This window comes from Sipha flava, unplaced genomic scaffold (assembly GCF_003268045.1).
Source record: "Sipha flava isolate LNK unplaced genomic scaffold, YSA_version1 103_pilon_pilon, whole genome shotgun sequence".
Classification (NCBI taxonomy): Eukaryota; Metazoa; Arthropoda; class Insecta; order Hemiptera; family Aphididae; genus Sipha; species Sipha flava.
Window position 1 is genome coordinate 1,528,408 of NW_020271717.1, and position 16,087 is coordinate 1,544,494.

General features: G+C 32.3%; 1 protein-coding gene across 2 annotated transcripts; it reads right to left on the reverse strand.

Annotated features, from left to right (window-relative positions):
• Positions 1-2,398: 2,398 nt before the first annotated feature.
• On the reverse strand, positions 2,399-9,525 carry LOC112681899. 2 transcript variants are annotated; one of them, XM_025552255.1, is made up of 5 exons: positions 8,821-9,525; positions 8,020-8,177; positions 7,392-7,941; positions 2,914-5,464; positions 2,399-2,775 (listed from the first exon to the last, which is right to left on the reverse strand). In XM_025552255.1, the coding sequence occupies exons 2-5, from the start codon at positions 8,121-8,123 to the stop codon at positions 2,468-2,470; spliced, it is 3,513 nt and encodes a 1,170-aa protein (XP_025408040.1). In that variant the 5' UTR covers positions 8,124-8,177; positions 8,821-9,525; the 3' UTR covers positions 2,399-2,467. The 2 variants fall into 2 exon arrangements, with proteins under 2 accessions (XP_025408040.1, XP_025408029.1); XM_025552244.1 differs by having other exon boundaries at positions 2,399-5,464; positions 8,821-9,524.
• Between the last annotated feature and the right edge of the window lie 6,562 nt (positions 9,526-16,087).

The window sequence follows — 16,087 nt, forward strand, 5'->3', positions numbered from 1 at the left end:
TTTTAGTATTATTGGGTCATTTTGTTGGTTTTTAATGCATATTTGTTCGACATACTAATCAAATTTAACCTATTCAAAATAAAATCAAAAGACAAATTATATTCTTGATATTTAAGTAGGTTTATCAGGTTTTTCCATACACATTGTCAAACTTTATTTTTCGATTCAGTTTTTATCTTATTTATTTAAAGACTATGGAACGTCACCAGTATTCGGTTAAATACAAATAATCAGTCAGTTCGTATTACATCGCAGATGTTGCTTGGATTACGTGTGAATGTGATTTTAATGTATTAAATAGTGTGTTAAATAATGCCTAAAATAAAAAAAAATGTATGTCATTTTTGTGGTAAAATGCATTTTTTAAAGACAATTTTGGCTATTTTTTAGAGCATATTCGTATGGATTTAAGGGCATTTTCATCCAGACCATATCTTTGATTTATGTCATAAAACAAATGTTGTACTAACTTAGCATATCATACGACCAACCAGAATATGCAAATGCATAAAAATCCACGCTCTACTAAAGACTACAACCAATTGATAATTAACCTATTACCTGAAAAATGTAAACATTTTTAACATGTTTATAAATTTGTATAAATATGAGTACATTAATGAAAAGATATTATGTTAATCACATTTCATATAATTCATAATGGTAGTAATAAACTTGTATGTTACTGGCAATTTGGATGATTTAGGTGTTTTGCTAAATGCCTAGGCATTATGCAAATTGCCAACCCATCTTAGGCAATGTAAATAAAACATATAATTTTTAATATTATTTTACATATAACCTAGATATTATGCAAAATGTCAATTTTTTTTTAGGCAAAGTACAGAACATTTTATTATATATTATACTACATTAAGATTCTTATAATTATTATACATTATTACTCATATAACAAACAATATTCAATTATTATCTATTATTATATTATTACTTTTATATAAATATTTTATTTAAACTACTGTTTACTTATAACATGTTGTAGAAAAGTGACATTTTGAAGCACACAACATTTTATTTTTAAGCCAAATACACTTTTTATTTTGACACTTGGACTTACAAACACAATTTAAAAATCTTTGGCCGATTCTTGTGAATTTAATTTTTATCAACTCATTATATTGTTCATCAGATAAAAAACTAGTATTAGTTGCCATATTTTTAAAAAAATTTGACTTCATATAAATCGTATACATAGTTGCAACACTATAACGAGATGCGAAAATGACAATATTGTACCTCAGATTTATTATTATAGTAGTAAAAGAATCTTAATCTACGTTGTGTTAAATCGTGCACGCACATTTATGATAAATGGTAAGAAAAGTCGTTGGTAATAGGTAATGTCCAATTATGTTTATTTTCATCATATTGCCTGCTCCATGTTTGGCATTTTGCAAAATACCGGATTATCTATGTTGCTGGTAACGTATATATTTATTTTTGATTTTTCTACCAATATTTGATTATAAATGTATGACTAAATGGAATTTTACATCTAAAACACACATAAGTAATAAGTATAATACAATTCAATTAAAACTGAATTATATTGTAAAATAAAATAAATAATCCTTGAAGCTATAAAAATACCTTAAAAAAAAAAAAAAAAAAAAATAGTTAAATCTAAAGATTATTTAAGGATTTATTTACAAAAGTCACTCAAATAAAATAATATTATAATTTTATTTACCCTATATAAAATAATTTAAAATTCGTTTTATTCACCACACAGGCTAAAAACAGTACATTACAATACAAATTACGATTATACAATAATTGATGATTAACTTGTTTTGATTAATCCTCTACGTCAATGGGAAGAGAAGTATCATGGCACCAAATTTTTATTTTTGCCATAATATACACATATAAAAAATTATTAAAAATCAATTTGTTAACATATAACCAATAAAACATTAATGATAAGTACAAATTATAAAAATATAAATAAAAAAAAAACCATCTCCTTACAAATGTATATATATATATAAATACACAAATTATTTTCAAACAATTTAATTTAATTAAAAAATAAGAGTTAAATGAACAGGAATGATTATACTAAGAAATGAATAAAAAATATTAAAAAGGCCAAATAGCAATAATAATTGTTTACACATAGGAACCCAGACAGTCTTTTTTAGATTATTTTAAAAAAATTTCACATCATAATATTATATATTTAAACAATAATGCACAAAGAGGATGGTGTTTATCGACAGTAAATACAATCATTATTAGACTAGGTTATTTGTAAATTATCTATACATGTATACAATTTAATTGGGCAGATATTTGGCTAATGATAAATAATTATGTTTATACTTAAAGAATAATTTTTTTTACAGTTAAACCTAATAATAATATTGACTTTAAATTAAAATTTCACCTATACAAAAATGTTAAATAAAAGAAATTAATAATGAACAATAAATTCTAATATTTACTATAAATCAGCCAAATGTACAGTATTTTCTTTTTGATCTTGCTGATTTTCAATCACAGTATTGTGATTTAAACCTCCAACACCTGGACAATGTTGTTCAAATGGCTGGGAACCAACAAAACAGCAATCTTCTTCAACAACAACACCACCAGCATTTCTACCATTATTTGCTGAATGGTATCTTTTAGGTCTACCGACATCCCATGTAACTGTAGTTGGAGCAATTTGTTGCTGCTGTTGTAGTCTTTTTCTTTTTACAGTAGTTCTAGTAGTTTTACCAACTACTGTCATTGATGATGACAGTGATTCTAAACAAGATGATAAATTATAAGCAACTGCCGATTTTTTAGTTTTATTTCGATTAGATGAAGCTGAAGAACTGTTGCTGGAAGACGGCAATAATTTCATTCGATTATTACGAGTTGAAATTACACATTTCAGTTTACCTGTACTTGTTTGAGACAGGACATTTTCTTTTTGCTGTTCGGGTGACATAGACGTTTGATTTTGATGATGACGTTGTAATTTCCATCGTTGACGCCGACCCACACTTCCTCTAGGCCTTCCACAACTTCGTTTTACAACTGTATTGGGCTCAACAGTAGATTCAGGTACTGGTGCTATCGTTTTATTTTCCAAAAGCAAACGCTTCCGTCGTTGTTTCTTAGCAGTCAATTTTTTTTCTTTAATTTCTGTAGTGGTATTACTAGTATTACTACTAGCTGTTGTACCATTACTACTCACGCTAGTCTTACGACGTCGGTATGTGGTAGTCTTATTTTTTTTAAGTGGACCAGGACGTCGACCTCGGCGTCGTTTAGGTAAGACTACTTTATCTTTTACCTTTTCTTTAGCTGCCAGTTGCAGCTGTTCTAATTTTATTCGTTGTCGTCTAAGTCTCTGTGCTCGTGCTGCTGCTGCTCTTCGACGTTTCAACATTTCTTCATTTCTTTCAACATCACTATCAACATTTAATGTGTCGATGGTTGTGGATATTGATGAAGCAGAAGCTATAATTTTCCGACGTTTTTCTTTTGGCCAACCAGTCATGTTTGGTCGTTTTTTCTTACGTTTATTTGTAGCTGATATCATGTCTGTTCCGAAATCAGAAAATACACTATCACCATAATAATTATTTGTTAAACGCTCAGCTAAAGCCAGTTCACGTTGTTGATGGTACATTTGCAAAGTTTCATCAGTTAAATTAGTACGGAGAAACCTTTTATCTGCAGTTTGTTCGTACATAATTTGTAAACACATATTATCAGGTTCGCGATCATTTTCAACTTCTATAGAAGACCAAATTTTATCTTGATTGTTTTCAAGTGGTAAAATTGGAAAATCGTGTTCAATTTCATTATGCAGAAGTAAATTTTCCTCAGCTAAATTACGGCGATTCAGTTCAGCTATTTCTTGTACTCTGTGCAATTGTTGACATACGAATGCAGCGCGTAATCTCTCGTCCCGTGCTCGCCTTCTAACTACATCTACATGTTTTGTACGTAGTTTCACCATTTCTTGATCAACTACAGAATCATTTATAGAATTATTTTGTGGAACCGGTTGTTGAGCGCATAATTTAGGAGGCGGTGGAGTAATCGAACGACGCCGACGACGACGCCGTTTTATGATATCGTGTTGATGATCTAATTGACGACGTCTATAATGACGGAATCCAGACTTATGTTCAGGCTTTGGTACAGCCATTTTCAAAATACATGGCCCATCCATATCTATAGAATTTTTATTAGACTCTTCTATATCTAAGTCTATTTTTTGACCCGTTTGTTGGGCTATTAGTTTATCATTACAACTTATTCTCTTGCCAGACAAAATTGCTGCCAATGTAGATGCATGTTGTCGAGGTGATTTCCGGGGACTATTTGATTTAAGCACAGACTGAAAAAGTTTATTTTTTTTCCCCGGAGGTCTACCTGGTCGTTTTACAATAACAGGGGGTGTTGAAGGATATTTCAAACCACTTGACACTTCAATAGAGGGTTGAATACATTTGCTAGCAGTTCCACGTCTTTGTACAATTGATGTTTGATGTTTATTAATTGATGATATACTTTTCAGTGGTGGTGGAAGAGAACTGTTAATTTTAGTAGTTGATCCTTCACTACATAATAATCGAATTTTACGTAATGAATCTTTGGATGCTTTTTTTTGAACATGACCTGTAAGTGCTGCTGCTGAATACTCCCAATTTGTTGGCCAATATGTGCAACCATAAAAAAAAGAATATGGTGTCCTCTTATCAGTAAATTGTTGATATCGATCACCAATGTTACAGCTAGCTAAGAAGCCATAATGAACTTCATCCTTTGAAGTGGTTAATAATGAAGACTTCTCTGTTGAATTACCTTCAGTCACTAATGAATCATTGTGATTATTGGAGACTAATAAACGCTTTTTACATACTACATCTGTGACATTAGATTGTTTTCTTTTACGGGCATTACATTTCTTTTTACAAGCATCATCTAAAATAGCACATTCTTCATTTTTATTAATATCTGGTATCAAAATTGAATGTTTGTCTGATTCAGAAATCTTTGAATCAATATTTTTATCACTATTTTCTTGATCATGATTGTAATCATGAATACCATTACATTGATTTAATTTAATTTGCTGCGATTGCAAAAGTTCTAAATTACAAGCAAGTGATTCAACTTTTTTACTAGTGTTTTGTAATAATAATTTTCTGTTAGCTGTATGGTTTAGTATTTTTTGCCGTGGTGGTCGACCACGAGGTCTAGGGCCAGGAATGGGTGAATTGGAACTAACTGACTGCACTGAAGTTGCGGTAGAAATAGTTGATTGATGCAATGCAGAAGGTATCGAAGTAGATGATATCGTTCTTGTACGTAAGCTAAGTCCTGAAGAATCATGTTGAATTTTGTTAAAATTTATCTGTTTATCAAGCTCTTCTATTGTAATAATATGTTCCTGGTTATTAAATGAAACTTCTTTATTTTTTTTGTCTATCACCTAATTAAAAAAAAAAAAAAATAAATTATGTATCTGTAAGTATTAAATAGCTGTAATAATATATCAATGGTGATAAAGCAAAAAGAACTAAGCGATATTTTCAAGGTTTTCAGAAAAGGTAAAAAAGTTTTTTTATTGGTTTTACTATCAAATAGTCATAACTTCTTTATATGTATTTTACAAAATTTTGATAAGAGATTTTTTTCTAGTACAATGTTATATTGAAAACCAAATCATTTTCCATAGGTTTAGATTATAATTTAAGTAATAATAACCCCCAAAAACTTTGTTTAGATCTCATATTTATAATTCTAAACAGAAGTATTGTATATATCCAAAATTTTCAAATTAAAAATCTCTTTGTACAGTAATCACAAAATAGTAAGACTTTGACTGACAGATGGAGCTTGTATTCCACTATACAGCCATATAAATGTTGTCGCTTAGTCTCTTTTGCCTTGTCACTATTGATATATTTATAATATAAAGGTTATCTAAAAAATATAACCTATAATTACGAGTATAAAATTAAATTAAGATCTTGTAAATAATATTATTAAAGAAAAATGTGATAATCACTATAGAAATAATTGCTGCTTTCTTTTTAAATCAAGTTATCAAACTTTTTTCCAAATAAGCTGATTAAACAAAAAAATGTTGCATTATGAAAAACTATTAGCTTTCTAATTAAAATGAGTTAAAATTTAAAATTAATGAAGTATTGGAAGAACAATAAAACAAAAATTCTGGACTGGATTATTTAGGTGACATTTTTTACAGGTTTTAATACATTGTAAAATTAATGTATCGATTATTATTTCATTCAAAATTGGTCAATTACAATAACCTAACCTTGTACACAACATAAAAAACTCATTAGTTGTTCTTAACAATCTTAACCAGTCATCAGTGTTATCTTCTAAAATCATACAAAAATGTCATCGGTTTTTTTTGACCCAACTTTACAAAATAATAAATAGTTGAAATAAACAACCTTTTTAAATTAATATTTGTTTTAAGTTAGTACGATATTTTTATAATACTATAGAACTGAATTTAACATAAATTTAATATTTTTGCATTTCATTTTTACATTTTATAAGAATCTAGATATAGTCTATTTAGAATAAGAAACACAGTTAGCGGCGACCAATTTTCGTCGGTGGCAGTCAGGCAACGCCTATTGTTACCCCCACTTAATCAAATATCTATTCATTTGTTGAACTGACAATGATGGACTCGCCGTACCAATGTACGCAATGTATGTGATCAAAATAGTGTACAACAGTGTATTTTAAGTTATTGTTTCACAATGCTGGTCAACAACAGATTAATGTGATGCTCAGGCTGGCGGCGTTGGTCTAGTATCGTGTTTTCAATGAAATCACACCCATGAGCAGAAGTCGGCCGCCGATTGTGTTTTTTATTTTGAATAGACTATAGATAAATATGTTTTTGAAAATAATTATGACAAATAATACTTATCTACATAATATGTATTCTATTTGACTATGGGTACAACCAAGTAGTATATAAATAAAATATTAATAACATTCAATAAACAAAAAAATTAATAAAAATACAATCAAAATAATATGTAAATGAAGGGTGACATACATTATTTTGACCAATAGGTTAATAATTAACAGAATTATTCTCCTTCTACTTAATACAATTTGAACAAAACATTAATTATTCTATATCGATAAGTGGAAAGGTAATGATGAAAAAAGATTAAGTAGTTCCAAACACACATTATTTAAAATATTAGAAACTTAATGGTCTAAAAGACCGAAGCCACTGATGACAGGTTAAATTAAATAATGAAGTTTTTGAATTATTTGGTCATATAATATTAATAAAAAAAATGTTTTTAGTTCAACAAGGAACAAAAAAAAAAATTGATTTTAAATAAAATAATAATTACCTCTAATACAGGAGTTGATGGTGGAGATTTAGAAGATTTAGAAGTCATTACAATATTAATATTAACAGAATCTGTTACATAATTGCCTTTATAATCATTTGGGCAACGAGTCGAAGTTCCAGAACTATCATTAGTAGTATGGCTGTTGCTGTTACTGTTGCTAGCAACTGTCAAGTTGTTCCGTAACTTTGTATGAGATGCAGTACTAACCATGATTTCTCTCATCATTTCATTGAAACAGTTATCAATAACTACAACTAATTCTTTGTTAAAAAGATCATTTGGTTCGAGGTTAGAGCTATCGGTAAATTTTATGCCACCATAATTTTTCAAACGATTTTCTAGTTTTTGTTGCTTAGGTAATATTTCATGAGGTTGTTTGTCATTATGTTGATCGTCATGATGAATACCATTAAGATTATTTTTTAGCACTCTTAGTTTAGACTCTTGTTGATTTTCTAATGATGAACCACTATTATTTCCGTCTAAGTCCCTCTCTGATAATTGTACATTACTCTCTTCATTTTTTTTAAATGTATGAGCATTTTTACTAGAAAAAGAATATCATACACAAAATGAATCAATGACATATATAATAAAATAAAAACAAATTAAGTTTAATACTTACCGCTGCGGGTTAATAACTGCAGACGGGGGCTGATTTTGTTGGATCAACTGGCTTACGTCTTTGGGCGCCAGTCTATGCAATACAACGAGTGGTTCATATGGCATTTGTAATGATTGATGAGAACTTTCGAGTTAAACATGTAGGTATCTGCTTCTCGCCTGAGAACAAAATTTAAAAATTACATCAGAATCATTACATAAGATAATAATTAGGAGTTAACACTCAATATTAAATAGTAGGGGAAACCCATGTGAATTTTCGCGAGAGGTGAAAAATATATAAAACGACTTGCCGAGTGACTAACAACAAATGAGAGGTGAGAAAGCCCGTGATTCCGGAAACATGTTAACCATAAGCGCATAAATGTTTGCATTGAAAATGATGGCCAGTTGTGTGTATAGGATCGACTTACGAGTAGAGTGCCGTTGGCGATGGCTCGGAGCGGGGTCAAGAAACATCATCGAAAAGTAAGCAGTTTCAACGCGCGCGTAACATCATAATCGAAGACGTGTTACGCACTACCAGGACAGCGCGACATCGTTACTGCCGAGGCGGCAGTCGTTTCGGAAAGGCAATAGCGGTGTACACGACACCATAGTCGATGGCCTGTCACGTAACGACCGCGACGACAGCAGAGGAGGCGGCGGTGGTAACGGCAACGACCATAATCGATACGCAACTCAGAGGCGACGCTCCCAACGTCGTCGTAATCGTTTTTCGGAAACAGCTCCGTGCTCGACGGACGGGACGCGGCCGCTGTTTCGCATAATTTATTTTCCTCAAAACCAATATCTTACTCACCTATCAACCACGTCCGTCGTCGTCACCGGTGCAGAACGTCAGTGGACACTGCCGTGGAATCGAATGTTTCCGAACGGCAAGCACATAGAGAGACAACGCAGTAGCAATACAGTGGTCGTCGAGAGAACGGCAACCACGGATGAATATCCACGGACCGTCCGGACGACAAATACGTGCGTATGCGTGAACGCGTATGTGGACTGCGTACGTATGTGCGATAGGCGCGCGCGAGTGTGTGCGTGGTGCGTGTGAACGCGCGCGACGCGGTAGGCAACCGACGCGGGGACGAGTGAGACACGGCGACCGAACGGAAACTTGAACAACGCGAAGCAACGAATGCACGGACGGCGTCGAGGCGGATCTGCCGTCGGACGGCGGACGGCGAAAAATGACAATTGATGGTGTTTACCGTCGATTGACGAAAGTCGGTTGACGCATTCACGACGCACTCGTTAATGGCAACAATAATAACAATAGTAATAGTAATAAATACAACAATAATAACAAATAATACGATCGGTAATGACGGCCGGGAGTAACAACGAATGCGGCGGTGATAGTCGTCGTCGACGAACAGCGGCTGTGACGGCGGCAGCGGTGGGGGAATGAAGTAATACCAAAACAACGGCAACGACCGTCGACGACGAAACGTACGGGGCAGCGGCGGCGGCAACGTTGGTGGGGGACGATCTACGGCGCACGCCAGTGTACACCGAGGGCCGACCGTCGTCGACGGTGTGCATGTGCGTGCGTGCCGGCGCGTGGCCGTCCGTGCGTGCGTGCGTGCGTGCGTGCGTGCCTGTGTGCGTGCCGGCGAGAGGTGCGCGCGGGCGGGTGGCGCGCGCTATGCGTACCCGCGGCGGCGGGGGAGCGGTCGACTCACCGGATTGTTGGCCGCCGCCGTTGCTGGCGCAACCGACGGTCGCCGGGCGCGCGCGCGCACGCACTGGAACGCACACGACCGCGACGCAATCCATATACACGTCGCACGGCGGTGGAACGTTTCTCTCGTCGGGGTACGGAATAGAGACAGACAAAAAAAAAAAAAAAACGTTTTCGACGTACGCAGTTAATACGTTTCTTTTTCCTTTTTTTTTCGTCGTTCACCATCCGGTGAGACCCGCACGCACGTTTTCTAAACCCGTTCATTATTTCCGACGTTTTTTCCAAAAAATCGAACCGATTTATTCGTCGCGAGTGTGCACCGTTCACATAAATCATTTGAATATTTTACTGGGCCTGATTCACATTTTCATTACTATTCGGTTTTAATTCGAAAAGTTACTCGTTTCCAATAAAATGCTAACAACTACTATGCCCAGAAATGTTTTTAATACGTACTCGAAAGTTAATGCATCGTGCACGTTTATAACAGTCCTATTTTTAATGTATCTATGATGGAAAATTAAAGAATTATATAGTATTATAAATATTGTGAAATTCCAGAACAATCCATGAATTCCTCGTATCGGAAAAATAATAGCGTGTATTTTATGAGCCACAATAAAACGTAAGCAAGGCTTTAATTACAAACGAAATGTTGGTATTAAAATAATATTTTTATCATATTTTTCCTGCAACAATGTCCGATTTCCCTGCGCAACGATCCAATGTGCGCCGCCGCTGTAATGTCCGTATATGGTATATATATATATATATATATATATATATTTAAACACATGTATACGTTATACGCGTGTACGCTATAATACTATTACGTGACGATATAACGATTTATTATGACGAACTGCATGCATGTGTGCGCGTGCGAGAGAGAGACGCGCTGCAGCGAATAATGTCCGAGTATATAATATTAAATGTGTCAGTGGACGATATCGCTGTGGTCGGAGGTCGGTTTTCTAACTAATAAAACCCGCGTCAAACATACTATATTGTTCTATCTCCTGTCGAGTTGGTTCTTCATAGAAAAACGTTCCTTTATACGACATTGGTGCGTCTAATATTGTACGTTTCACAGAACACAACTCCAGGACGTTTAAGTTCATTAGAGTACATAAAGATTCAGCTTCAGAAGGTTAATATTTATTGATTATAATTTTAATTTTACTTTTGAACTTATTTCTCCTATACTACGCACCACCGTGCACCAAACCGTTGTTTTGGAAAAATAAAGTTTTACAGTTTAACAACTTGTTCAATAAAATTTAGTACATTACAGCCAAAATTTATATTTATTATGTCATTAGTATGTTCTGACTGGTATTTGTTTCGTTTATTGAGGTAATAAAAGGAAATCTGTACAAATAATACAATTTGAAATTATCTAAGTACGTAAAATACGTATAAACGCTTTAACTCAAATTTCAACGTTTTATACGATTCAGAGTTGTTTGATTTCAATTCATATTAGAGTTGGTATGATTTGACATCAAAACATACAGGTAAATTTAACGATATTTGCATTTAAAAAAGGAGTGTCGAAGAAAAGACTGTCCCTGCAGGGGGTGTCAGAGTTCTTTGAGACATACAGTCTCGAGTACGATATGTGTATAATGTGTTAAAATAAAATATTCCACGTAACGATTCGACATATAAATGCAATCTACGTGAATCTACGGGGGGTAATCCCAACCACTACGGGTCGAGTAAAAGTATTTTTTGAAGAAGGACAAATCTGATCTTGACTTACAGTTGCCTACTAAATTCAGTAAAAATAAGAATAAATTACATCTTGGTAGGTGAAACTAGAAATGGAGTAGAATAATAATTGACCAATGGACTTAAGACACAATGTCAACCCTGTTTATTTATTTTTTAAATATTTTTTACTACAAATCACAGTACTTCAGGACATTATAATGTATTCAGATTTTTGGTTTAACACAAGTTTCTCGTTAAAATGGGCTCATATAAATCAAGTTAAACTAAAGTAAAATTATTATAAATAATATCCATAACAATTTCATAAACTATAGTTTGTGAATGAATAAATAATTGAATTTTGCGTTACGAATAAATAATAAAATGATTTCATTTTGTTTTGTTTATAAAATGTATAGAGTTTTGTAGAATGATATACAATATTACGTTTAAAATAGTCTGTTGTTAATTTGTTATTGTTATAATTTACACGATATAAAAAGTGTTGATGAGATTAAGTGCACTTATTAAGTGTACTTCTATTGTTAGAGGTCTCGGAATTTGCATTTGTATGCTTTAAACCTTGTAATTATTTTATAAATTCGAATAACTAAATAAATATTTACGTTAACTATATGTTTTGAATAAAATAATTGTATACATTTTTACTAAATAAATAAATCTATACGATTAAAATATTTATTACTTATAACATTTAGGTAATGAGTATTAATTTTCTAGAACTTAGCAATACACATTATACCTTATGTCCTGAACTCAAAACATAAACAGGTATGTTAAAAGTAATTAAACCCTTTTAGTACGGATTTATACTTAATATAATAGTTTTTAATAAACTACTACCATATGTGCTTCTTAATCCCTAGACAAAAAATATAAATGTTTCTTATAATCAGTATATTGTATAATACATAAATAAATATACAATCAGTACATTCTCTCAAATCAATGACTTTAACATAATACTTAATAATAGATGAAAACTTAATAATTACGATCGAATATAATAAATAAGGTACAATTATATAAATATAATTCCATTGATTGTTACTATGATTCTAAGAATAAAATTTTGTTTTTAATGTTTCTGTTGTTGGTTTATATATTAAATTTTAATAATTTTATTGCATCATGCTTAGTACGTTGAAGTATTAAAATTTTAATGTAATAATACTTTGAATATTAATTTTTTATTTATTGTGAGTTTTCAGTTTTATTGGTAACTGTAAACTAACAAGTCAAAAACAAGATTATGAATTAATAGTTTCTGAATAATTTCATATGACAACATTTCTCTTAGGTTGGATTTTTTTTATCATACACAATTTTTGAAAGCATATTTCACGACTTTTCGATACATTAAAACCACAGCCCTTTAAGCAATAGTTATGGAGAAAAGTTATTATTTTTGTTTCTACATTTTTTAATAATAAAACCATTAATGGTGGGTTTATACTTTGATACTCAATAATTGTTTGCATTATTTCATTAGCATATTTTCTCGTCGTGTTTTATTATAAAATAACTAACATACTTGTGTTCGTTTCAATATACCTATAACGTAAATTATTTGCTGAGTACGACATTGGGAAAACGAACGATCAGCGGTTATTTTCTTTTTTCTATTGTCAATTATTGTAACAACGTGCCTAAAAGCAGCGCTCGAGAAAATAATAATAATAATATTATAGTTCGTGGTAAAGCGAAATGTTACTTGGTCGAGGCGATTATTTTAATTTTGATCCCCCCCCCTATTTTTCCCTTCACAATCGTCTACGATTGTGCACGATGTGTACGCGACTTTTGCGCGATTCGCTTCTCGACAAAACGTAATACTACACAGATGGCGCTACTAATACCTCAACACATACACGCGCTGCGTATACGGACGACGTGTACGCGGGTATTGGCAAAGTCACGTCGACACCGAGGAAATATTGTCGCCGACAAAATTTCCTAAATGTATTTACTATAATTTTGTTTCCAACTTTGATGTCGACAAAATGTTGTTTTCCAACTAGTGACGGTGAACATCAAAATATGTACACAGACATTGTCAGCTACAATGTCCGCGTGCCTAGACCAGTCAAACTTTGTCTTTGATTATAAAGATAATAATAATGATAACGATAATTACACCCCTCGAAAATCATTATTGCTTTTTGATTCGTTCGTAGTTCGGTTTTGGATTTGATTTGAATACCATTCGTCATCAATACTTTGTAGTCACTATGATCTCGCGAAGTGAAAATGTGTAGCTTTAACATTATACATTTTTATATTTTTTCGCCTTTAAGCTTTATCGGAAACCTACATTTTCTCTTTACAGCTTTTTCAACCACGCACGCGATTGCGGAAATTACAGCATAGTTTTCATCCGACAAAGATCATGCGTCTTTAGTTAGTGGTTTGGTCGAGCGCGCGTTTCTCCACGTTGTCGCTGACGTTGTATGCGTTTCTAGAAATCTGTATGCGACTAACGTAGTCCTTGGTGTGCGGACGCGGCTTAACGTTCGTACAGAAATATCCCGTGGCAGTCGCGGCGCGGCGAGGAGAGTGAGAGGAGGAAGCAAAAAAAAAAAAAAAAACCTACTGATAATTATATGCAGACGCGTTGCGCGTGTAACACTATAATGTTAACGTTACATGCACACGTCGAGTACGTCGCATCGCTCACCGCTGCACGTCCGTGGATGGCCAACTGCAGGCGGCCCGCGAACCGCACTCGACCTGCCAACCCTTTCCGTCCGGTGTGCGGTTACACACGGTACGCGCACACCTTTACACCGCAGTACGATGGTTATGGCAGCGCACGATACCGTATACATACAACTAGTGATGGGAATATTCGATTATTAATATTTGGCTATCGAAATAATTAGCGATGGGCAACGATATCGATATCGTGGCACATTTTCGACACCGATACCGTTCTATTATTGTATGATATATCGTGATGTAAGATTTAATAACTTTTCTCGAAATATATTTTATTTGTAGATTCCAAGCTTTAGTAAATTGTATTGTGTGTGCCGTGTAATAAACCATTAACTAGTGACACTAATAAGTAATAATAATAAAGTAGTAATAAAGTTGGTACACGTGTAACTTCAAGGACGAGAAATAGATTATCGTTAGATCGAGTTCACAATCTTCTCTTTTTGAACTCTTATTATAAATCCACTAAAACATCAGACCATAAGAAAACTATATACTTTTTAATTTTATAAAATACACGTATTATAAAATTTAATTGAAAATTATTTATATACAATTAAAATAAAATTTATTTTCTAGGATGCAGCAATTGTGTTTGAATATAAAGAATAAAAACGGAGTAGTTTTGTTTAGTTATGTTTATTTTAATAGCCATAAGTTAAAACAAGATTTACAATAATATTTATTTAATTATTTGAATGCAATTTCTTATTGTTCAATAACCAATGTTTAATAAATAAGGAAGTACGTATGGTAAAAGTTTACGATTTTGATGTACCAATAATAAATATCAAATATGATATCGATATCGTACAAATTACGATATCGCGATACAATATTAGGAAAATCGGAACGATATCGATACACAATAGGGAATTTTTACATAACGCCGGTTTAACGTTACGGTAAAAATAACGTTCGGTTAAACAAATCATTTTTATTTTTATCGTAATTGATAAAACTTCAGTTTTTGCATAACCAGTGAGGTTTATTTTAACGTGAGATTATAAACTGTCATCAAATTGAAATATTATTTACGCAAGGTAAATTTTATTTTTAATTAACTATATATTAGAGTAAGAGTATAATATATTTTCTAATCTATTGTTTATTACATATTTTATAATTTTATTCGATGTTTAAGCTTTGAATATTTTCCCACCGATTAGCATCATTGTAGGGCTTTAAACATATCACTTGCCGTAATAAAAACAAATCCTCTAAGGTTGAAAACTGCAAACGCTCCTTTCTGTATTCCATTTTAGAAATAAAAATAATTGTAAAATACGAAAAGAAACTTACAACTAACAAGTTACACTTTCAAAAGCTTCGAAAATTATGTATTATCATAATAGTAAATATTATATTATTTGATAACATGGTTACCGATATTACGATAACGGTATTACGATAAATTGTCTAAAATAGAGGTTCCCAAATTTCTTATAGTACAACTCATTTTGGAAATCATTTCAATTTTGACAGCCCAAAATGGTTGTTTTAATATCTATATTTTTAATGATAATAAGTTTTACTTGTGTAGGGGAAGGGGATGTGGGAGCGAAGCCCCTACGAGTTATTTTACATTGAATAATATAGCCCCCCCAAAAATTCCACCAAATGTCCATCTATGTACATGGGTACATATATAAATGAATAAATTATACTTGGAAGTTAAAAATAAATATTATAACCAAGACTTACTTAAGTAGATACGACGTAATAAAATTATATTGTTTACTAACTTCGAATATTAAAAATTAAATATAATAAGTATAGAATGAAATGATCAAATAAATAAATTTAAAAAACTAGTGATAAGTATTATAATATAAAAATATTTTAAGTCTATAATGATAATTGATTTATTTGATTCGTGATGATGGACAAGTAGATAATTAATTACTCGTAATTATTTTTATGTTCC